The 25779-nt window shown below is 37.6% G+C and overlaps 1 protein-coding gene across 9 annotated transcripts in view; it reads right to left on the bottom strand.

The window, feature by feature from the left end:
- The window catches only part of CFAP206 (cilia and flagella associated protein 206), a 56309-nt gene extending 31970 nt beyond the window's left edge, over window positions 1-24339 (bottom strand). For 3 of the 9 annotated variants that reach the window (XM_054491485.2, XM_054491487.2, XM_054491491.2), the window contains exons 1-10: window positions 24217-24317; window positions 22410-22518; window positions 21671-21754; window positions 18597-18687; window positions 16574-16762; window positions 15625-15783; window positions 14030-14238; window positions 5810-5929; window positions 3624-3822; window positions 1267-1407 (exon numbers count right to left, since the gene is read on the bottom strand). In XM_054491485.2, coding sequence (XP_054347460.1) covers window positions 1267-1407; window positions 3624-3822; window positions 5810-5929; window positions 14030-14238; window positions 15625-15783; window positions 16574-16762; window positions 18597-18687; window positions 21671-21754; window positions 22410-22517 — 1300 coding nt within the window. In that variant the 5' untranslated portion in view covers window position 22518; window positions 24217-24317. Of the gene's footprint in view, window positions 1-1266; window positions 1408-3623; window positions 3823-5809; window positions 5930-14029; window positions 14239-15624; window positions 15784-16573; window positions 16763-18596; window positions 18688-21670; window positions 21755-22409; window positions 22523-24216 lie in introns of all 9 variants that reach the window. The other 6 variants (XM_054491493.2, XM_054491486.2, XM_054491484.2 and 3 more) reach the window with 6 other exon arrangements.
- Window positions 24340-25779: the final 1440 nt, after the last annotated feature.

Genomic DNA, 25779 nt, shown 5'->3' with positions numbered 1-25779 from the left:
GAGAAAGAAAAGGAAACTATCTACATTCCACTGCATTTTACTTCTGCATGGCTCTTGATTGTTTTCTCCCCAGTATCAGTGACCCTCACTGGGCCTCAGAATATTACTCTCAATTTCCCACAGTAAATATTTTGTTATTCCCATTATCAAAAATGTAATAACATTTTTTAAATGAGCCAATTGAGTGTTCTCTCTAGCCTGTATACACACAATCCCAATAGTTATTTTTAATGAAAAAATAACCAATTGTGAAACATAACAAAAGAAATAAAGAAAAAAATAATGAAGAAAGAAGAAACATAAGGTTAACGGTATAAAGTAAATTAAGACACAATCTTGTCACACTGTTTTCATTCTAGCCCTGGCAGGCTTTTTCTTATTCACAATTCACACAGCACTTTTTGGATGATAATTTCTTTCATCTCTATCTCTGATTTATTCTTTATTTTGGAGAAGCTCTAATAATATATACATCATAGAGAAATTTTACTTGATATTAGCCATTTCCTTATAGGCGTCTAACAGAGAAATCCTATCTATGCCAGTGAAATATAACTGCAAAGTAACAAAGAATATTTTTTAACAAACATGTCAGTCAAATAAGTGTTGCTCTTTCAGTAATTACTTTGGAAGATGATATATTTTTAGTAATGTTGTGTAACATTTGTTTTATTTTTGAGACAAAGTCTCACTTTGTTGCCCAGCTGAAGTGCAGTGGAGTGATCTCAGCTCACTGCAATCTCTGCCTCCTGGGTTCAAGTGATTCTCCTGCCTCAGCCTCCCAAGTAGGTGGGACTACAGGCATGTGCCACCATGCCTGGCTAATTTTTGTATTTTTAGTAAAGACAGGGTTTCGCCATGTTGGCCAGACTGATCTCCAACTCCTGACCTCAACTGATCCACCCGCCCTGGCCTCCCAAAGTGCTGGGATTATAGGCGTGAGCCACTGCATACAGCCAATGTCATGTAACATTTCTAGAATTCCTCATTGGCCATATGAGTCATCCTCTTTCAATGGTACTGCAGCATCCATATTTCATAACACATATACACTTTCCATTACTAATCACTTATAATTTCTTGCTTATGTCAGTCTACCAGAGCACCTCAAAAATGAAGACTGTCTGGATCATCTTTGTAGATTCTTTGTTAGTTCACCATTAGATTCCATAAAGTTTTTAAAGTGAATATTCAAGTGACAATGACAGAACTCCATATAAAGAAAAAATTGGGGAAAGGAGAGCAGTCTCATTTCCAATGATATACCTGGAAGGAGAAGACCATCTGTTGCAGCAAATGTGTAAGCACAAAATCCCCGATATTGAATTAACAGTTTATCAAAATTTGCTGTTGTTTCTGGGAAAAGCCATTCTAGTTTTCTGAAATCTGCCACATTTACTCTATCTTCTAAAATGAAGGAGAAGAAGAAAAGCTTTAATTCAGTGAGAAGGTTAAATTTCCAAAATAAATCAGCACTGGCTCATTCTAAACATTACCTTTTTATTGCTTTGTACTTTTCCCGATGGGCAAAAACTTGATATTCACAAAACCAGATTTATGAGGAAGTCTATTCAAGCAAAGAAGTACAAACGACCTCAGTGACATATAATGTCACGTAAGTTTCTGGGGCAAACTTGGAGGTAGGATTTTGCTCCAGAATGAAGAACAGAAAGGAGAGGCCATTTCTGACAAGCATGCTCTGCTGCTGAGAAAAAAGCTGACTGGGGCACTTCCGAAAGTGTGTGGTGCTTCCTGCTGCTGCAGAGTAAATAACCCAAGGAGCTGAGCAGAATAGACTGGCTGCTATGTGACCCAGAAAGAGACAGATTGACCTCATTCAATATAGTGTTGTTCTTAATAATATGCTAGGTGGCAAAATATGTTTAATATGATGCTTATAAACTAGGACTATTGCTTCTTGAAACAACAGAGAAGGTTCTGAGCAGAAAGTCAAGAAAATGTTACCTGATTTTGATAACAAGGTGTGTAATTTTTGTTCTTTATATTTTTAAAAATTCTTCCTACTGTTGGTTAGCTTACCTATTTACATTTGATAAGCAAACTGAATAAATTTTTACACAAATAATAACACGTATTTATAAAACATTGTTCCCAAAGTTTCTTAGCTTTCACAATCCCACGTACACTTCTGTGCCTGGTTCTAAACCCAAAAAGCAGGCATCACAAATGATCTTGTGGCTACCACTAAAAGTAAATGCATAATTTAGAGAAAATAAATCCTCTCTCTTTTTTCCTGGTATGCCTGAAAGCCTCTAACAATGACAATATGTGGCAGGTGTAAATGAAATTCTTTTAGAAAAACACTGGCTTGACCAATTCACTGGAGCAGTAATTTAATAGTGTTCTAGTGAATAAAAAGTTCTGACATATGGTAGAAAATGACACATCTAAATCTAAGAAGTTGCAGGTAAACAGTCTTGCCAATATGGTTAGCTTAATATACACTGTTGGAGATACTTTAACTTTTCAATTTCATTTAATATTTGCTTATATATGTTGCTTTAATGAAATGAAATAAGTAATAAAAAACTTGAACTGAAAGGATATTTTTTAGTTTCTGATTAGTTTTCAGTTTTTATGTATTCTAATAGTTTAGGAAATGACTGCTATATTTTTATTTTTCATCTTTAAAAAATAGAATTTGAAAAGAAAATTCATAGAGTAAATTATTAATTTCATTTTCTGAAAAAACTCTCTTTTTATGCAACATCAACATCTCAAGTCCCAGGTTCTTTTTTGGCATTCCTCATAAATGTTAGTGTCTTTAGCTAAGAAAGAAGGGTCTAAAATGGTTAAAAGTTTATTGATAAAGATTGTTTTTCTATAAGAATCAATGCATCTTCTAAAGGACCTAAATAAGCTCAATTAATTTTACAGGGATAACATTTATTGGTTTGTAAATTCCCAACTTGAATCTGAGGTAGATATATAACAAATAACATTCTAAAGAAATGGAGCTTTATTTGCAACAAAATAGCAACGATTAATATTCTTTTCTCCAACAAATCAATAATAAAATTACTAGGACTGCAATAGAAACACATCTGCACAAAAAATGATTGTTAACCAAAACATGAACGATAACACTAGGAATGGTTATTACTGGATAGTAAGTTATTCAGTTTACATTTTTTCTGTTTTCCACATCTCCTCTCACGAACATTAGTGCTTTTTTTTTTTTTTTTGAGATGGAGTCTCACTCTGTCACCCAGGCTAGAGTGCAATGGCACAATCTTGGCTCACTGCAACCTCTGCCCTGCTGGGTTCAAGTGATTCTCCTGCCTTAGCCTCCCCAGTAGCTGGGATTACAGGCACCCGCCACCATGCCTGGCTAATTTTTGTATTTTTAGTAGAGATGGAGTTTTGCCATGTTGGCCAGGTTGGTTTCGAACTCCTGGCCTCAGGTGATCCACCCGCCTCAGCCCCCCAAAGTGCTGGGATTACAGGCGTGAGCCACCACACCCGGCCCTCATTAGTACTTTATAATCAAGAAAAATGTTTAATGCTTTATCAGAAAGATATGAAATTTTTAGAACAAAAGAGTGACTTTATTCTAGAGGTAATTTTAAAAAGAAGAGGAAATAATGGATGATTTTCATTACCCATGTGTTCTTTCATTCTACACACATCAGTTTTCACAGTCGCTCCATTAAGATGACATTGCATCACTCTCTCAGGAAAGTATAGTTCGTGAGCACCCAAGAATGGCTGAATGTGAGTGAATAAATTACTGAGGACACCAACCACAATAGTTTCGTCTTGCAAGCTGGTCCACAGAGTAGAAAGTGCAATGAAGATAGGCTGAGGAAGAGAAAAAAAATATTCAAAATGCAACTGTGTAATAAAATTATAAATCACTATACTCTTTAAGATAAATACAATTGTCATTTGTAAAGAAGTTAATTCTCCCTAAGCAAAAGTCTTACGGACTTAGACAGTAGACTTTAGATAAAAATTTAACTCATAAATTATGAGAAAAGAAACTTGCATTTTATTTCAAAGCATTTTATTTTAGTATGATTATTATAAAGTTAGTTTACTTTAAAAAGCCAAACACATGTGATCACCTAAGAAAGATTTATGGACTCTTCATCTCAAAAAACCAAGGGAAAAATGTCTTAAGAAAAAAAAAAAAAATAGGGCCAGGCACAGTAGCTCACACCTGTAATCCCAGCATTTTGGGAGGCCAAGGTGGGCGGATCACCTGAGGTCAGGAGTTCAAGACCAGCCTGGCCAACATGGTGAAACCCCATCTCTACTAAAAATACAAAAATTAGCTGGGCGTGGTGGTGGGCACCTATAATCCCAGCTACTCGGGAGGCTGAGGCAGGAGAATCACTTGAACCCGGGAGGTGGAGGTTGCAGTGAGTTGAGATCAGGCCATTGCACTCCAGCCTGGGCAACAAGAGCAAAACTACTCCTCAAAAAAAAAAAAAAAATAGGAGGGTGGAGCAAGATGGCAAAATAGAAAGTTCCCCCCACGCACCCTGCAAGGACACCAAGTTAACACCTATTTATACAGAAAAAGACACCTTCATAAGTACCAAAAATCAGATGCTGAAGATGTGTTTAGAGGAGAATGAACACAAAAGTGTCACTGAAGACCATTTTTTTGTTTGTTTTCCTGACTGATCATCTAATAAAATATAACAATATTAAGAAAGTAAAAAATAAATTAAAAAGCTAAATATGACTCATTATAATTAGATTTTTTCTGGCCCAATCATTGCTCAAAAGAACCTGGAAAGTATAGAGATATATCTTGGGCCATGTTTTGTGAGCTGCAAGTTAAAAGATTTTAGGCCCGTGAGATATGTTTCTTATTCATATTAAAGGTCACTGACTTATAGAACAAATGAAAAAATCAATAAGGCCCCACATCTAAGTTAAACAATTTAGCCTTTTGTTTCTTGGTTTTTAAACCAAATACTGGGGATGACTGCAGAAAGTTATTACAGCCTCATATCCTCTATAATAATACTTCATATAGGCTGGGTGCGGTGGCTCATGCCTGTAATCCCAGCACTTTGGGAGGCCGAGGAGGGCAGATCATGAGGTCAGGAGATAGAGATCATCCTGGCTAACACAGTGAAATCCTGTCCCTACTAAAAATACAAAAAAAAAAATTAGCTGGGCATGGTGGGGGGCACCTGTAGTCCCAGCTACTCAGGAGGCTGAGCTAGGAGAATGGCGTGAACTCAGGAGGCGGAGCTTGCAGTGAGCCGAGATCGCTCCACTGCACTCCAGCCTGGGCGACAAAGTGAGACTCCATCTCAAAAATAAAATAAAATAAATAAATAAAAATAATACTGCATATACATTTTATACCTCCTTATCCAGATAAGGTTTGCCAGGTTTGTCCATAAAATGGTGCAGATAATCAGAAAATCAATATAAGTGCAGGCCTGGTAAACAAAGTGATTATTATGTGTCTTTTCAGAAAGGTCACAAGTTACATCATCTCTGTGCTGGAGGCAATTTCTGACCAGCTACTATGAATACATTTTCAACCATAGTACAATGATTATTTCTGTTTTCACAGCCAATACTGATATGGTTATCATACTATACAGTTGCAGTTCCTTTAGTAGCAGTTGCTTCTGTAGGGGAATTCTCTCATCCAATTTATAGCATACTATTATGGCAAAGTAACTATAAAGAACAGGATCAACTTATACAAAACATTATATTTTTAGAAATTAAATATAATTATAATGACTTGTAATCCAATATTATAGGGCTCAAAAGGAAATTCACCTTAAGGTCAAAGTTTATGACAAATACTTACAAAGACTTGTGATGTTGGGACCGCTGTCTTTGATTTTATGGTCATTTTTAGTTGTTCCAGATGGGCTGCTAACTGCTTTGTCATCATTTCCACTTCTTGAGCACCAGTAATTATATCTGACTGTGAAAACAACATAATTTGCATTAATATTTTTATAATTCTACTATAAAAATCATATGTGTTTCAGACCATACCTGCTCCCCACATCCTCTGAAAGTAGGCTCAATGACAGCAGGAAGTCTGTTCTCCGCAAGATCCTCAACACCTAGAACAGTACCAGCATATGTATGGGGCTCCCAAGATATTTGTGAGATGGATGAATCTTTTGAAATACAATAGATATAATTTTTCTTAAATGTATACAGGTATTCTTAGATTTAAATATAATTGCATTCTTGAGAAATGGATCCTCAAGAATCCGTTTTTGTATAGCTGTTATTTTCCTGTTCCTCAATTATAAAATTAATTAGGGGTTCCTCTGAAAATTATGGTGATAACAAGATTTAATAAAATCACATTGAGAAAAACCTGTTAGGAGTGAGTCAGCAGGGCACTGCAGGTTGGCAAGCTAGTGAGATCTCACCTCTGATGTATGCCATATGGTTTAGGGGATGCCAGAATCCTTGTACTGAGTCAGGGGATATTCTAGAAGACCCTGTCATAGAGTTCATCATTGAAATGACTCACAAGGCAATGTGAATTGGAAGACAAGGTTGAGTACAAGTTTACAATATTGTTTTCTTGATTTGAAGGGACCCAGGGAAGTTTGCTAGGGTTAAAGACTTGATTACTATGAATGCAGAACTGAAATGAACTGGAAAACCATTTGACGAAGTAAACTATGGATCTTGACACCTTTTGTACTTTCTGAAACTTCATTATCGTCTGGGGGAAGTACATATATTAACTGTATATTTTCTATAGTAAGGTCCTGATAGATATCAAGCCATGTAAATGAAAGATGGAGAAACACAAAGTTTTCAGCTGTTATTTTCATGCCTTCAATTTTACGGTAATCTTTGAGCCTTTAATCACCTGTCTTTATATAATAAGCATACTTGAAATACTTGTTGGGTTTCAATGATCACACATAATAAGTTAAAGTACCTTGTAAACCATTTATTTCTTTCTGACTTTCGACTATCTAAAGGATGAAGTAGTATTTATATGTTAGCTATATTTGTGCCATTGTAAGCTATACTGTAGCTATCTATTATGTAAGATCTAAAAGATATCTTTGACTTTATGATAACTAAGACATGCTTCATGTATCCTAAAGTTTTTAGACAACAGTAAACTGAGAGGTTATTAAAGGTAGTGAACTGGTTTGTGATCCTTCTAAGGAGATGATATAGAAAAATACGGTTCTTCGTAAGAATTTTTATCTGTCTTAAAAGAAAATTTGTCTTAATATTCTTTTCTTCATATAACAAGAGTGATTATTTTTCAAGAAACTAAAAGTTTCATATGAATGCTTGTTGGAAGGCATTTTTGATTTAAAACCTTCTGAGGCTTATAAAATACTATCTGTTAAGTTTTAGGAGAATTCATTTTCCCATATCAGATTAAATCTTCTCAGAATAAATGCTTTCAGTAGCAAGAATAGTTTTAAAAGTTGATGACAGGATAAACATTTGGGATAGTATTCTATTAACATATTTGTAAGTACTTGTTCATTGTGGAAATGTGTACTTGATTAAAGCATATATGGCTATGGAAGCTGCTTTTGCAGTTCAGGATATACAGGTTTGTGTGTATTTAGCTTATTGTAAAGCCCTTAGCTTAAAATAACGATTAAAATGACATTTAAATAGATCACTGAATGTTACTCTTTGTGAAACTGAACTTTTTGTGTGACACAAACATTATAAACCAATACTTGGGAAACTTTTACTTTCTTAATCTATTGATACAAGGAATAAAGTATGAAAAATTAAACAGAAAAAAATCACATTGAAGTATGCAGAAAATCTTAAAAGTTGCAGCACTGAAAGAAAAACAATATATTTGATACAACAATCATGGTCTGAAAATAAGTTGCTAAACACTGAATTTGAAATAATTATATTTCGCTGGGCACGGTGGCTCACGCCTGTAATCCCAGCACTTTGGGAGGCTGAGGCAGGTGGATTATGAGGTCAGGAGATCAAGATCATCCTGGCTAACACAGTGAAACCCCATCTCCACTAAAAATACAAAAAAATTAGCTGGGCATGGTGGCACGTGCCTGTAGTCCCAGCTACTCAGGAGGCTGAGGCAGGAGAATCACTTGAACTCGGGAGGCGGAGGTTGCAGTGAGCCAAGATCGAGCCACTGCACTCCAGCTTGGGCAACAGAGTGAGACTCCATCTCAAAAAAAAAAAAGAAATAATTATATTTATTCTTACTATGTGCTAAGCACCACATTAAATACTTACAAATACAAAAAGGGATAAGTACAAATGAGAAAATCAAAGAATAGTAAGGTAAGTAAATTGTCTAACTATATGCAGCTAATAAGGGGTAGCAATCATGGTGGATCCCAAACCATCTGAGCCCACAGCCCAGCTCTTAACCATTATACTGTGTTGCGCAAGATGTCACCAGAAATGGCTGTGGTGTGGGTTTATCAGTATAGCATAAAAGAATGACATCTATTTGAAGAGAAAAAGGTGCATCTGAATTCTCAGACATCTGTATGTAGCCTAATTACATGCTTTCTAAACTCTTAAATGACAAAAATAATTACTTCGTGAGTACTATCAACTATTAGCATTGTATTACAACTAACAAATTTTTATTCATAAATGTAAGATGTATTCTGTTTTAATTTTACCCATACTGCTGTTTAAGCTTTACTCCTCCTCCTGCTTTATTCTTCCGTACACTATTATCTATTATATAAAATAGGTCTCTTGTCTACCCTCATAGAGTTTTTTCCCCCTTGCTTGTTAAGTTTTGTTTTAGGAATCAATACGAAAACGCAGTCTTTAAAGTCTTTTAAGATTTGTGCAACAGCAACAAGAAACAGGAATACATTTGCATACATTCTCCAAAATAAAAGTTGCATTTGACATGCAATACTTATTAAAACCTACAATTAAAAATATCCTAAGGCTGGGCCGGGCGCGGTGGCTCACGCCTGTAATCCCAGCACTTTGGGAGGCCAAGGTGGGTGGACCACGAGGTCAAGAGATAAGAGACCTTCCTGGCTAACACAGTGAAACCCCGTCTCTACTGAAAATACAAAAAATTAGCCAGGCGTGGTGGCGGGCACCTGTAGTCCCAGCTACTCAGGAGGCTGAGGCAGGAAAATGGCGTGAACCTGGGAGGAGGAGTTTGCAGTGAGCGGAGATCACGCCACTGCACTCCAGCCTAGGTGACAGAGCGAGACTCCGTCTCAAAAAAAAAAAGAAAAAATAAATAATTAAAAAAAAATTCTAAGGCTGGGCGCAGTGGCTCACGCCTATAATCCCAGCACTTTGGGAGGCCGAGGCAGGTGGATCACTTGAGGCCAGGAGTTCAAGACCAGCCTGACCAAGATGGTGAAACCCCGTCTCTACTAAAAATACAAAAAAATTAGCCAGGCCTGGTGGCGCATGTCTGTAGTCCCAGCTACTAAGAAGTCTGAGGTAGAAGAATCGCTTGAACCCCAGAGACAGAGGTAAACCGAGATTGCACCACCACACTCCAGCCTGGGATACAGAGCAAGACCCTGTCTGAAAAGGAAAAAAAAAAAAATACTCTAGACCCCTCCCCCAAGCTGTATTTGCAGGATCCATTCAGAGTAGGCACACAGAGCTTCTTGCTTTTTTTCTAATAATGTCCTAGAAATTACTCTATTTACATTTTACTAAAAAAGAATTTATTCACAATCATCTAGAGTTGTTTTTTTTTTTTTTTTTTGAGACAGAGTCTCACTCTGTGGCCCAGGCTAGAGTGCAGTGGCGCAATCTTGGCTCACTGCAGCCTCCACCCTCCGAGTTCAAGCGATTCTCCTGCCTCAGTCTCCCGAGTAGCTGGGATTACAGGCGCCTGCCACTGCACCCGGCTAATTTTTTGTATTTTTAGTAGAGACGGGGTTTCACCATCTTGGTCAGGCTGGTCTTGAACTCCTGACCTCGTGATCAACCCGCCTTGGCCTCCCAAAGTGCTAGGATTACAGGCGTGAGCCACTGCACCCGGCCCTTTTTTTTTTTTTTTTTTTTGAGATGGAGTTTCGCTCTTGTTGTCCAAGCTGGAATGCAATGGTGTGACCTTGGCTCACTGCAACCTCTGCCTCCCGGGTTCAAGCGATTCTCCTGCCTCAGCCTCCCAAGTAGCTAGGATTATAGGCTCGCACCACCATGCCTGGCTAATTTTTTGTATTTTTAGTAGAAATGGGGTTTCACCATGTTAGCCAGGCTGGTCTCAAACTCCTGACCTCAGGTGATCCGCCCGCCTTGGCCTCCCAAAGTGCTGAGATTACAGGCTCAAGCCACCATGCCCGGCCCATCTAGAGTTTTTAATTATAATATTAGTCCTCTAAAAATGCTATCACTTAAAAAAAATTTATCATAACATTCAAATGTTTGGCAAAAGCATGTGATCCCAGCATGTTTCTTTCTTCTTCCCCTTCCCCCTACCTTTTAAACACTTTTTATTAGTTCCTCATACTTTCTTCCACTGACAATTTTCAACAAGTCTAGTCAAACTTATAGAAGCAGAAATTAGAATGGAATATCTGATGTTTAATGTTCTTATTACAACAGAAATAAAATATAATAAAACAAGCACAAATTCCACCTAACTGATTTTTTTACTTGCCTTATCAAGAAAAATCAAGAAGCCCTGTGTTGTGTGTCTGTGAATGGGCCCTGCAAAAATAGCTTGGGGGGAAATAACTCTACAAAAATCTTGACTTACAGGTTTTAACAAATGTGCTGTCAAACACAACTCTTACTTGCACAATAACATGCAGCTTTCTCTCTTTGGTGTCTTGCCTTGCACTTTAAAAGCCCATGGACGATGGAATTTTATTCTCTCAGTTAAGAGTCAACAAAACTATGATCATCACTCCCTTTTCTTTTCTAGAACATTTCAATGTGTTCACTGCAGAAGATAAAGTCCTGATTAAAACAAAATAATTCTCTATCTTACCCAGGCTATATATTGGAATTTTTTTTTCTTTTTTTTTTTTTGAGACAGTGTCTCACTCTGTCGCCCAGGCTGGAATGCAGTGGCACAATCTCGGCTCACTGCAACCTCTGTCTCCTGGGTTCAAGCGATTCTCCTGCCTCAGTCTCCTGAATAGCTGGGATTACAGGCAACCACCACTATGCCCGGCTAATTTTTGTATTTTTAGTAGAGACAGGGTTTCACCATGTTGGCCAGGCTGGTCTCGAACTTCTGACCTCAGGTGATCTGCCTGCCTCAGCCTCCCAAAGTGCTGGGATTACAGGCGTGAGCCAATATACGCACTTGGCCTATACTGGATTTTTTAAATGTTCACATAAACTGAAACTTTGAGAGAATTTTTAAAAATCAAAATTGCTACTTTAAAATTTTTAAGTAGTATCTGTTCAAATAATGTGACTTTAAAAAGAATATTCATAGATTTTAATATAGGAAAAATCTTGGCTAATTTTAAATTGATACAGTTTATAATCTAGAGATAATACTGATTAAGCCAATATCCATTTCATAATAATCAACCTTAATTGTCACTAAGACTGATGGGGAAGGATTGAATAGTTTAAAAACAAAACAAAAAAAGACTCTTTGAGCAGAGAATCAGAAACTTAAGAAAACTCATCCTGATCCTGACTAAAGTCAGTACAAAATGGCCATAAAGAGTGCTTGGATAAGAAAATTAACTTTCTCAACAACATGAGCAGCAAGGAGCTTGGAAATGAGATACTGTATGGAAAAATAAAAGCTCTTCAGCTTGTTCCACTAGACAAATGAAATCACAGCTGTTCAGGTAAGGCCCTAACAATGATGATGATGATAATCATAAACAACATCATCATCACTTTATTGAGCCGTTGCACCAGGCACTATGCTGCCTTATTTACATGGTGAAGACTATGAATAACCCCATTTTACAGATACGGAAACCAAGGCACAGGGAAGTTAAGCAGCTTCCTTAGGGACACAGATTTAGTAAGTGGCAAAGTCATGATTAGAATTCATGTAATCTGGTTGCAAAGCCCACACTCATCATTTCTACACTTTACTCACCGTCCTCTCCAGCTGTGAGAAGTAGAACGCCAATGAGAATTTAAGACTTAGTTGGTGGATTCATGATTGAAAACTATGAGAAGATTCTATATAATGAATGACATCTGCAACATCCTTACAGTTGTGTGACAGTTTCTCAAGGTTCTTTCTTATAACATCACCTCTGAATGCAGGTGACAAATGTGAATGTGAAGTTCTACTCCTGTGGACTCACATGCACTTCAAAATAAATTGATTACAAAATCCCCTTAGTAGCTGACTAGTTAACATAAGGCTGATAGCCACAAGGTAATGTAAAGGGAAATATCTACCCTAAGAGAGTGACTTGGTTTTTATTATTATTTATTTATTTATTCTTTTAGAGATGGGGTCTTCCTTGGCTACCCAAGCTGGAGTGCAGTGGCATAGCCAAAGCTTACTGTATCCTCAAGCTCCTGGGCTCAAGCAATTCTCCTACCTTAGCCTCCCAAGTAGCTGGGATTACAGGTTAGTACCACCATGCTTGGCTAATTTTATTTTTTGTAGAGACAGGGTCTCGTAATGTTGCCCAGGCTGGTCTTGAATTCCTGGCCTCAAGCAGTTCTCTAACCTCAGCCTCCCAGCTAGGATCCTTCCTTCTGAAGACAATTAGATAGGCTAGTTGTGAGGACAATCCCTAGTTTGAATGAAGTCATGTCATCAGGACAGCTAGGTAAGGAGAGAGGACAGACCAAGTGCATCCAATAGTAGTACCAAGTCATTAAAATACAAGTTAAAAAGAAGAGGTGGTCAGAATACATCCTATTCTATCCCTCAAGAAATTAGCATTCACTCATACAAAAGACAGTTCCACTAACCGAGAGTCTCATAGTTACTGGAAAACAGAGGTTGTGTAAAAGTAAACGGTGATGAGTGGGAACATAACCTGCCATCATGCAGTAATTAACAGACTGTGTTCCTTAAAACCCTAGAGTGTCATGGGGATATCCCTTAGTGAAAAGGTCCTCCAGTCCCTTTATGTAGATACCTGTTTTATATTTGTAAGATTCTGAGTAAGTTTCTATCTGACAGAAAGGGCACTGCTACTTTTTAAAAAGGTTATAACCACCACTTTACCATATTTTCCAACTCTCTAGGGATACTGTTTGGCTTGTTCATTAGATCTAAAAACACCAGATATAAAATCTTATCTGGCTAGGTGTGGTGGCTTACACCTGTTACCCCAGCACTTTGGGAAGCTGAGGCAGGAGGATTGCTTGAGGCCAGATGTTCAAGACCAGCCTGGACAACACAGCAAGACCCTAATCTATATTAAAAAAAAAAAAAACACGATTTTTTTGAGTCAGGGTCAGGGTCTCACTCTGTCACCCATGCCAGAGTGCAGTGGTATGATCTTGGCTCACTGCAACCTCTGCCTCCCGGGCTCAAGTGATCCTCCCACCTCAGCCTCTTGAGTAGCTGGGAATACAGGCACATGTCACTGTGCCCGGCTAAGTTTTTTACTTTTTGTAGAGACGGGGTTTCACTATGTTGGCGAGGCTGGTTTTGAACTCTTGGGCTCAAGCGATCTGCCCACCTTTGCCTCCCAAAGTGCTAGGATTACAGACGTGAGCCACTCTGCCTGGCCTACAAAAAACCTTTAAAAAAATCTTTTCTACCAGTTGTTACAGTGAGAACAAATAATTACACAAAAATTATTTGAAAGGCAACTACCTGCCAAACAATGTTACATACTTGCTCTGAACTAAAATAAACATAGTATTACTTACACATACACCACTGTTTAACTACAGCATGCTAACAATCATATTATCAAGTACCAATGAAAAAATACAAATTCAATTTCTACCAAAATATTTTCATTAAAATCAAAACCCAGCTTTTCTGTTTCTATTTTGATTCCTAACCCTACCAAAGCAATATAAACCGAGCAGTCACTGAGGTTGTCTCCTTAATTAGTGTCCTGGTTCTACCTGATGTGGCCTTATATAAAGAGATTGCGTTATATGGAAAAGGTCAGATCTTATGAACTTAACTCACCAAAATGATCTGAAGGAAGACCTCATATTGTCGTATATTATATAGCGCTTCTTTTAACATATATGGCTGAAGTTCAGCCCTCATGAGTGGGTCGTTGGCTGCCTTCTCAAGGATGGCTGTGTAGCGGTATACCTGGCTCCGGGCAGTCTCAAGCTGGTAATCAATATGCTGCATGGTGGCTGGGATTGCTACATGGAGAACAGCTGGCACTGTTTGTAAGCGTATAAAAAGGCAGCCATAAAGGAGACGAAAAACAATTAAGGAGAAGAAGCCTAGAAAGTAGTTACATTTTAAACATTAAGTTAAGGTTTTTTTCCCCAATCAAATTAGTAATAATGAGACATGTGTTTCATGGGTCCCACAACACAAAGAAAACAATCTAGGCCGGGGGCAGCGGCTCACGCCTGTAATCCTAGCACTTTGGGAGGCCGAGGCGGGCGGATCACGAGGTCAAGAGATTGAGACCATCCTGGCCAACATGGTGAAACCCCGTCTCTACTAAAAACACAAAAATTAGCTGAGCGTGGTGGCGCGTGCCTGTAATCCCAGCACAGGAGAATCACTTGAACCCGGGAGGTGGAGGTTGCAGTGAGCCGAGATGGCGCCACTGCACTCCCATCTGGGCGACAAGAGCGAAACTCCATCTCAAAAAAAAAAAAAAAAAAAAAGAATCTAAAATAAGTTCAAACAAAAGATATTATCAGAATGATAACCCAGTTATAGTAGGTCAGCTTTTGCCACTAAATATAGAAGAGTTTAGAGAATAGGCAGAGTTTGGTATTATGTGTTGTTAACCATGTGCTTCCAGAAAACCCACTGACCCTTCCTTTTGCGTATCTTCTTTTCTAGTTATCAAAAAAAAAAAAAAAAGAACATTTGTTAAGAAACTCATCTGGATGGTGAAAAATGACAGAATAGTCTAGCAAGGGAGGGTCATTTATGAAAATGGAAATTTGACTTTTTAGAACAGTTTTTAAAATAGAAAAAATTACCCTTTTATACTAGATTAGTGATTCAGTGAAAGACACTAACACCTTATCAGTGGGCCTACAGGAGTACCAAATTTCATAAGGAAGTTACTTCTACTGGTAAGTACTTCATTAAATATTTCATAAGTACTTTCAAACTTATAAAGAATGCATTAAGTATATAACCACAAAGTAGATGCCCCCGAATTTAGAGATTTGAAATATCTCCTCGTGGATCTTTTCATTCCATTAACTGCACCAGGAACTGTTTTCAGGAAGATTTTTATTTTTTAAATAACTAAATCGTACTCCCTTTTGGTTACGGACTTGCAGTAATGAACACAAAGCCCCGCTGAACTGGGAGGTTAGCTTTGAGCAGGACCCTTCATTGCTTTCACTGATTCACTTTCTCCTACTAGCTTCATGGTACATAAAATGTAAAGTCTTGCCCCAGCAAAAGTAAAAATCACTACACATTATAAACAGTAGTTATTCTTAAGGAAACAGTAAAAAATGCAAATCTTAAATTTAAGAATGCCAGTGGTGTGTTGTTTATTATTTTCCTCACTGTGCAAGTTAAATTTTAAACATACATAACCTTTAGAATTAACCTAATGATATACCTACAATCATCAACGCCTTCTCCTCCTTTTCCACAATCTCTGTTAAATAAACGAATTCCAGTAACAATCATGGTGAGTTCTTTCAGCTGGCGTTCTTTGTCCTTCTTAGAAAGAGTTAGAAACGTCCCAAGCTCAGCCTGAGGAAAAACACTCTGTAGAGCAGCTAAAATAAACCAGAAAAAAAAAAAAGGAAAACAAAATGATAGAATAAAGATACCAGAAGTTAAATGAGGTTTTTTCTTCAGCAGCAAGTTAAGGGTCTGAGTTACTTACATGATTCTTTAAATTACTGATACCTGATTATAGAATACATAATAAAATGTATCACACATCAAAGCTGGATTACTGAGAGTTATGCAATTGCCTCATGTCCATTTTTAATAATTAAGCATCCAGCAGTAACTTTTTGGCAATGGGCATGAAAACAAGCTTTCTAATTTGGGATCTGAGCCGAAAAATGGATGCTTTAAAATAATTATGGAAGAAAGCCATAGGAGAGCTAGACATTTTTCCTATTCCTCATTTTCAAGGATGAAAGAGGGCAAAGATTTCCTAAGGATAAAACGGTGCCCCTTTCCATCATCCATTTTAAATGACAGACTCAATTTCTTTCATCAATATGAAATATCCCTTTCCAGCTTTTCCATTTACTCAATCAGCCTGGTACCCTCAATCCTACTATGAATGTTTCTCTAATGCAGTGTAATAGGTGCCTAGATATGTGCAGCTCTAGGAAAATTAGCAATATTTTACTTTCTAGAGGTGCTACTTGAGTTTTAGAATGGATATACAGTGTAAAAGGAGACTGGGTACATTTTAACTCATTTGTACTGATTTTTTTTTTCAGATAAAAAGGGAACTTCAATCTTTAACACTTCTAATTTAACATATTTTATAAAATACAATGATCATATATTTTCACTTGTGAAATGGAAATTGGTTATACTTTTTACCTGTTACCTCTCTGACAGTCTTGATGTCTGTAGGGGATCCAAGGCCAGAGCGGAGTAACACATAGCTGATAATCTTCCGGTAGAGGCTTTCCAATTCTTCTTTAGCACATGCTCTGTTATCTGTAATTTCTCTGGTAACAGAGCCTAATCTAGACTCTAGGACCCGGTGATGTTCTTCGAGAAATTCCACTAAAATTGCCAAATAACAATGTTCTATATATTTAATTTTTAGAATTCTTCTTACATAAGAACTAGAGAAAAACTGGATTGCATATGGCAATTCTACTTCAGGAAAACAAGTAATTTCTTAAGCTGTAATAATGAAATAAAAAACAGTGGCCAGCATGTAGCCTCAAGACAAAAATCCAGTAGGGAAGATTTATTACAGTGACTTAAATGGAATACTTTGTCAAAACACCTAAGACTTTAAACAGCCAAACTAAACAGTAGATATCAGAAAAGGCTAAATCTTCCCAATTAAGCAGAAAATAAAGAAGACCATTTCTACAACATATATATTACATATTTTAATACTATATGAAAAATAAATATATACATATTATATATTTATGCTATATGTAAGCACATGTAGTATACTATACATAAGCATATATGGTAGCAGAAATATATATGTAGTATATATGTTCCTTTCAGTTATGTGTATTTTTATTTCAGTTCTAGATAAATAGCCTCTGAAAAGCATTATTGATAATATGATGTTGCATCGAGAACTATATCCCTCCTCGTTCTTCCTGTGATATGCTGAGGGATAGGCTTCACTTTGGCAGGACACTATGTTCACTGAGTTGTTGCAAGTACAATTCTGCAATGACTCTACGAGACAACGCATATTACTATTACAAAGGCAATAATTAACATATCCACCATGCACAGTTTATACCTATACTCTTGCCACAAAACCAACTGAGAACTTTTTGCAAATTAAAAATATATTTAAATAACAAATTTAAAAATATATAGGTTAAATTTTGTCAATTATATGACTATTTTTTGCTTTAAAATTTCACTATTAAGCAAAAACACAAGATACATACTTTTACATAAGTAGCATAACTGAAACTAATAAAGAGAAGAATCACCAAATTGTTAATAATGATTGTGTACTATATAGTAGAGGTAGAGGTAGTCCATAGAGAAACAGACTTGTTTTATATAGCAGGGCCAGAGGCAGTCCATAGAGAATTACATTTTCCTTTTTCTTTTGTTTCCAACTTGTCTTTGATGTATGCATTAAACTATTTACATAATGAGCCAGGCATGGTGGCTAACACTGATAATCCCAGCACTTTGGAAGTCCAAGGCGCAGACAGATCGCTTGAGGCCTGGATTTCGACACCAGCCTGGGCAACATGGCGAAATCCTGTCTCTACTAAGAATATAAAAATTAGCTGGGCATGGTGGTACACACCTATAGTCCCAGCTACTTGGGAGGCTGAGGTGGGAGAATTGCTTCAACCCGGGAGTCAGAGGTTGCAGTGATCTGTGGATCGTGCCACTGCACTCCCGCCTGGGTGATGGAGCAAGACTCTGTCTCAAAAGAAAAAAAAATTTACATATTGAAAAGCTTTCTAAACTTAAACTCCCCATCGTTCATTTTTGAATAGTTACATAATTTAGGTAATTATAATGAGATAATAACATAAACCAGGAACAAGAAAATCTACAAATTAAAAACTTTTAACTTCAATGGGCTGGTTGTTTGAACTCCTAATTATTATGTATTAGTGCCATAAAGGTTAAAAGACAATAGACTTGGAAACAATAATTATGAGCATAATAATTGGAATTCACTTTTAACACTCACAAAGGCCAATGTTTTTTTTATTTAGCATTTCTAACATTGTTATATTCCTCAAAGTTGAAAAACATTTCAAAAGATTGCCAAAAATTAAATTGTTAAATTGATTAAACAATTAAATTCATTGTCAACCAAATGAAGCCCTTCTTAGCAGAAATACAATATGAAATTTTTTAAAATATAAAAATAGGTAGTATACATTACCTCGATTTGTATAATTCATATCAAAGTAGACTTGCATCTTAATAGTGTCCAGGGATGGATTTTTAGTATCCAATAGCCGAGTCATACAAAGCTAGAAAAGAATGTCCCATGAATACTTCTAGTTATAGTTTTTGAGACAGTCAAGTATTTCCTAAAGTTATTTTCAAAAATAAAGGGAAAAGCAGTGGTTCCTGATATTGATTCACCAATAACCCCTTTTATTATTTTTTTTCTCCTTGGGGACTTCAGACTTTATAGTTTATTTAACCAATAACTTTTTTTTTATTTTTATAGATTTAGGGGGTACAGGTGTCATTTTGTTACATGGATATATTGCGTGTAGTGGTGAAGCCTGGGCTTTTAGGGTAGCTAACAACTGAATAGGGGACATTGTACCCATTAAGTGATTTCTCATCCCTCGCTCCCCTCTCACCCTCCCAAGTCTCCAATGTCTACTGTTCCACTCTCTATGTCCCTGTGTACATATTATTGAGCTCCCACTTATAAGTGAGAACATGTGGTATTTTACTTTCTGAGTTATTTCACTTAAGATAGTAGCCTCCAGTTCCATCCATGTTGCCACAAGACATGATTTCATTATTTTTTATGGCTCAATAGAACTCCATTGTGTGTATGTGTGTATACATTTTCTTTATCCAATCATCTGTTGCTGGACACTTAGGTTGATTCCATATCTTTACTACCAATAACATTTATTAAGTAATAAGTTATTTCCCTTCAGTTAACCAAGAATCATCATGCCCAGGTGGCTAGTAGTCTAGTTGAAGGCAAGAAACCTGATATTTTGGTTAGTTTGAGCAGTCTAAATGTGGGTAAATGTTCCATAAAGCTTATATTCCAGTCTAAAACTCTTCTAGAGTTCCTCATTACTATTTATTTGTGCCTTGAACAACACTCCTAATTTTATTTTATAAAAAGCTGCTGCAGCCGGTGCGGTGGCTCACACCCGTAATCCCAGCACTTTGGGAAGCGGAGGTGGGCAGATTACCCAAAGTCAGGAGTTCGAGACCAGCCTGGTCAACACAGTGAAACCCCGTCTCTACTAAAAATACAACAATTAGCCAGACATGGTGGCGCACACCTGTAGTCCCAGCTACTCGGGAGGCTGAGACAGGAGAATCGCTTGAGAACCCGGGAGGTGGACATGGCAATGAGCCAAGATTGTGCCACTGCACTCCAGCTTGGGGGGCAGAGTGAGACTCTGTCTCAAAAAATTAAATTAAATTAAATTAAATTAAATTAAATTAAATTAAAATTAAAAAGCTGATGCAACTACCCCCTCTCTTCACAAAATTTCTCTGGTTCTACCCTTGATATTTCTTCTCCTGGTCTGTTTCTCCTATGAGCCCCCACATAGATGGTTCATTCCCCTTTTCTGTCTTGCCTCTTTAGATTGAATATCAACCTCAGTTTTTCTTTCCCTCTCTCATCTCTACTAGTCACCTCCCTCCCCCACTTCCTTCACTGGATCCCTCCACATAGAGAAGTACTGTTCTAAAATGCACACTTAAAAAAAATAGCTCATCCACATCATTTTTAGTTAAGAAAAAAATTGTCACTTGAATTATACATTGTTAGTTTATGTAACCTGTCATATTAAAAGTATATTGGCTTGATTCTTTCCAACTTAGTTGAGTTGGGGGTTTGGGGGGAATAGAAAACTCTTCTTGGGTCATGGCAAGGGGAACAACTTATTTTCTGCCCCTCCTTGATTCTCTTCCACGGCTTTCCAATAAAATTTCTGACTGTCACAATCACTTCCCCTATTGCTAAGAACAAGCATTATACCATCTTTTCTCTGCATCCTCACCAATATCTGTTACGTTTTGACTTTTTAAAGACATTCTAACTGGTCTAAGATTGTATCTCATTGTCAGAATAGAAAATCCAGACATAAAGCCACATACCTGCAGTCAGGTGATCTTTGACAAAGTCAACAGAAACATACACTGGAGAAATGACATCCTATTCAATAAATGGTGCTGGGGAAACTGGATTACCATATGCACAGGAATGAAACCAGATCCCAATGTCTCACCATATACAAAAATTAACAACTCAAGATTGATTAAAGACTTAAATGTAATACCTGAAACTATAATAATAACAGAAAAAACCTAGGGCTGGACATTGGCCTACGCAAAGAATTCATGACTTAAAAGTAAATGCAACAGATATAGACAAATTGGATTTAAATAAACTAAAAAGCTTCTACACATCAAAATGAATAATCAACAGAGTGAAAAGACAACCTGCAGAATGGGAGAAAATATGTACAAACTATGCATCTGACAAAGGACTAATATTCAGGATCTATGAGGAACTCAAACAACTCGACAACAAGTAACCCCATTATAAAGTGGGCAAAGGCCATGAATAGACATTTTTCAAAAGAAGACATACAAATGACCAACAAGCATGAAAAAAATGGTCAACATCACTCAGCATTAGAGAAATGCAAATTAATTTAGTTCTATTTAACTTCACAGTATATGATAAACCAGTTAATGTTTGCAATGTAAGATTAATATCAAGGTTTCACTAAAATACTATAGCAGATGCTGCTACCTGCCCAATTTCCCTGCCCTTCCTTCCTTACTAACAGAGCCTCAATTTGGATTGGGGCAAGGATTTATTCATCTAAGAAGGAAAAAAGAAGTGAATATCCCTGGGTCACTTACAATATCATTCTGGTCAATAAATGTAAGTAGATGGGAGGGATTCTGGGAAAATTATTATTTTCTGGATAGAAGGTGATAGACCCAATTGGCACACATATTTTGCCCTTTGCCTTTCCCCCTTCTTTCTGCCTAGAGGTAGAGTAGCTATCTTTTGACCACCAGATGACCATATTGCAAGGATGATGTGCCCCAGGAAGCCAGGAAGAACGGTCTATGTCTCTCCAGACATTGTGTTATAAGAAAAATACCTCATGTGTACTACTATTCGTGGGCCTTTGTTTCATGCAGCTGAAGGCAATAATGACTAATACAAATACTGTATTTACAACTGAGAATAAGTAATTGCAAATTTGAGAACTGTTCGGTAATCACCTGAACAAGATTCTGCACATCACTTTTCATGAGGGTTCTATCCATGTTAAAGCCATTACTTGGGTCCAAGACAACAGCTTTCACCTGGAAAAGAGTAGGAACGAGTCCATTAAGTAGGAAAGAATCCATTAAGCAGGAAAGAATCCATTAAGCAATTTTATTTCATATTATTAGTTTAATATGTTTCCATTTTTTAAACAACTACCTCTTGATTACGTTGGGGTTGGTTTTTCAACTATTTTTCTTATTACTGAACTCATCACCACCCTTGTTCAGGTTGAAGAAAGGAAGCGACAAACTATCAAACTTGAATATGGTGCTAGAAAAGTTATATGGGGAAATAAGTTGAAAGCAATGGCTAGGTTTTCAATTGGGAAACTATGGTATATTTTATTGTATTTTTATTGTGTATTGTTAACCAAAAGCAGAACAGAGAAACCACAGCAATGAGTAATTTTTAACAATGGCAAACAAAAATACACGTCAAAAAATTCCCACACAGGAGAACATTATTGATGTTTCCAAAACTCATCAAGGTCTTCTAAATGTCTCTATAAATCTAGAACTCACATGCTCTATAAACTTTTTAAAAATGTTTTCACTAACTTGTCCAATTATCTCGTTATGTTTCAACTGAAAAACATCTATGAAAGCCTCACAGAATTTAAAGGGGAAAATGGACACCACATCTTAAAAAACCTCTTAATAAAGTAGTAATCACAAAAATATTTCTTCTTACCATAAAAGCAATCAGAGTTTCAGAAACAATCTCTCCATGGGCTGCACATTCTTGTCCTATTTCTCGTATAATACTCCTTATAACACTTTCGGCCTGAGTTGGAGGCATTCTGGCTAAATAAAACAACATTTTTTTTTTTTTAAAACGTGGTTTTATGCAAATTTATTTTTTTCCTCTTTTGATTTCTGCAATATTGTATTTGTAAAGAGTCATAATATCATCTATTAGCTTATTAGCATTTTTATTAGTATCTAGGCCTCTCCTGTTTTTCATTATTTTTAAAAATGAAGGACTTTATTGAAGACAGACAACGACTGGGATTTCAAATAATTGAAACATTTGATGAATAACATTTTCAGTTATTTAAATTATGGTCACTAAACATATATTCCTATCACGATATTCTTAATTAAAAAAAAAAAAAAAGGCTAAGCAGGCTGGGCACGATGGCTCACGCCTGTAATCCCAGCACTTCGGGAGGCCAAGGCAGGTGGATCACCTGAGGTCGGGAGTTCAAGACCAGCCTGACCAACTCGGAGAAACCCCGTCTCTACTAAAAATACAAAATTAGCTGGGAGTGGTGGCACACGCCTGTAACCCCAGCTACTTGGGAGGCTGAGGGAGGAGAATCGTTTGAACCCAGGAGGAGGAGGTTGCGGTGCCATTGCACTCCAGCCTGGGCAACAAGAGCGAAACTGCGTCTGAAAAAAAAATAAAAGGGTAAGCAGTATTTGTAGGGGAGGGAGGTAAAATTAATGAGAAACCCAAGAGTACAGCTTGAAAGAGGAAATGCTTATTCCACCACATTCATTAAATGACCCTTCGTAACTGTACTAGAATCTTGGAAAACAATTCTTGCTCAGATCATTAAAATGATCTTTTCCGCACATCTAAAATAGAGTTCAGACTCTCGATAAAAAAACATAAAAGCAAAAACCAAAACATAAGAGTTATGCATCATGGAAAAAAATGAACTTCTGGTTATTAATTCCATTTACTAAAAGGAAAAAGTGGTGGGTTTTGATCGAGTTTTCTGATTTTCCTTAATATTAGTAACTAAGCACAATGGAAGCTGGCATGTAGAGTATAACAAAGGCAATATCAAGTAGATAAAGCCAACTCCTCAGCATTATTAGCTTTCCGATGGATGGGTACGAAGCACTAGGCATTTTGTCCAGTGAAACCAGATTGCCTGGATTCCATCGTGACCCGACCACTGTCTAGCCGTGAGACCTTGGGTACTTGCTTCACTTCTTTCCAGAGGTGTGAGGACTAAATTAGTCCTATGTATTTAGTGGTTACAACAGTGCGCGGCTTAAGGGAATCGCTTAAAACAGCTTAGAATCAGTACGCCAAGATCAAGGCAGCGCATGCGCAAGTGCCAGTCAGTGGGCGAGTCCGTCCCGCTCCGGATCTGTGTGCGCATGCGCGCCGCTGCCGGGTCGCTAGGGAAGCGGCTCAGCACCTTCCCCACACCCACCCTCCAATAACTAAGTCTCCCGAGGTCCGGCTTCTGGGGTAGCCAGTGGAGCGAAACAGAAGCGGGAAGCCTCAGGCACCCGCGCAATGGCTAGAGGGCAGCCCTGCAGCCCTGGGGTCCGCCTCCGGCAGGAATGGACCGCTGTTCCAGCTCTGCGGCGGCGCAGCCTAAAGGATCGAGACTGAGAGCTGAGTCTCGACGAGGCAGGACGCGGTCCTCCAGCCGCCCGGGCTCCGCTAGCCGCCCGGGCTCGGCCAGCCGCCCCACGCTCGCCGCCTGGCGGGGTACGCCTCCGGGTCAAGGGCGCGGAGCCGCGAGTAGGCTGACCTGGATCGGAATCGACAGCAGGAGCCCTGTCTGTCTGCTTCTGTCCTGGGGCCCTCACCGCGACAGTCGGGGCAGTTGGGCGCTCGCAGCAACCGCCGCGTAACCATGGAGATGGATGGCTCCGGACCTGAGGGGGCGGGGCCAGGTGGGGGTGGGGCGGGGTCCCACTTTGAGGGTCTTTCCCCGAAAAGAAGGGCTGGAAAAACTTTAAAAACAAAGGAATTTCAGGCAGAGACATCTTAACCTCCGTGGTTAAGACTGTGAAACACAAGTTCTCGTAAATAAGGATATTAACTTGCTAGCGTGGGAATGATGAGGCGTCTTTGAAAACGAGGTGGGGGAGAGGGAGGAGCCAGTTGGAGAGGCTGGGAAAACGGAAGGGCTGTATCCTGGGCAAATAGAGTTCTTGTAAAAGTATCTAGTTTTAAAAAACAAAAGTAAAAAGTATCGAGGTTTTATTTCATGTCCCGTTGTTCAAAGGAAGTCTGTAACAGAACGCTCCAAGATGCCCGAAGAGAAAACTGCTCATTCAAGAAGCACATGATAAGAACACATTAGTGTCCGAGTCAAAATAATGAGGTTTTATCCCTTAATGATAATATCGTTAGGCCCACCTTCAGACGTGAAAGTGTGAAAAAGGATTAAATAGTCATTAGAAGGAGAGCATCAAACAACAAGGTTTTATTTTTAAACAGTAATTTTTCTCAAACTGCAAACAAATATGCAGAATATGCTTTGCTTAAGGACATTCCTTGGTTACTAGGAAATGAATCAACACAAAAACTCAAGAATACACATCATAATATAACACAATTTTATTTCCGCCTTCTAGAAAATGTTCCCGAAATGTGGAAGAAGCTTATGTAAAAATAGATGTTCAGAGTAACAAGATTTATAATAGCACAGCCTTAGAAATCTAAACACGATATTTAAGTAAAATATCAGGCAGGTATTTAAAATTATGTTAACAAAAACCTTGTGTTTGTCTTATATTTTTTAAAAGCCAAATGCAAAATTTTTATGTAATATGACAAACTATATTGACATACATAAAATGCACAAAAAGTGTATGTCAGTTTTTCAAAATCACAGCAAGCAATTAGATCTAAGGATGGAATTATAGGTAAATTACTTTTATTTCTTTATACTTTTCTGTTTTTTCTAGATTTTTCCATAATGAGTATATATTGTCTTATGATCTATAAAACAAAAAAATACAAGGGAGATGAGACTGGCTATTTGTAGAGAATGAGCCCAATTTAGATATACAAATATACTGTAAGTATACAAGGTAAAGCAACCAAAGGAAGGTGAGATAGCAAAATTTTAGCAGTGGTTGTAACTTTGTAATGGCTTATGGCTGATTTGTCTTCTTTATACTTTAAGATAGCTACCAAAATGTCTTCCATGAGCATATATTATATATTAGAATATTAAATATCTTTTAAGATGGTAAGAATAATACCATCATATTAAGTATAGTTTTAAACTAATGGGCAAATCCTGGCACAAATACTCCCTGAGTATGTTTGATACTGTTAATTCCTACTTAATGTCAATATT

The sequence above is a fragment of the Pongo pygmaeus genome, chromosome 5 (genome assembly GCF_028885625.2).
Source record: "Pongo pygmaeus isolate AG05252 chromosome 5, NHGRI_mPonPyg2-v2.0_pri, whole genome shotgun sequence".
Lineage (NCBI taxonomy): Eukaryota > Metazoa > Chordata > Mammalia > Primates > Hominidae > Pongo > Pongo pygmaeus.
Note: the sequence above shows the minus strand (reverse complement) of the source record. Positions and strands in the feature narration are given on the sequence as shown.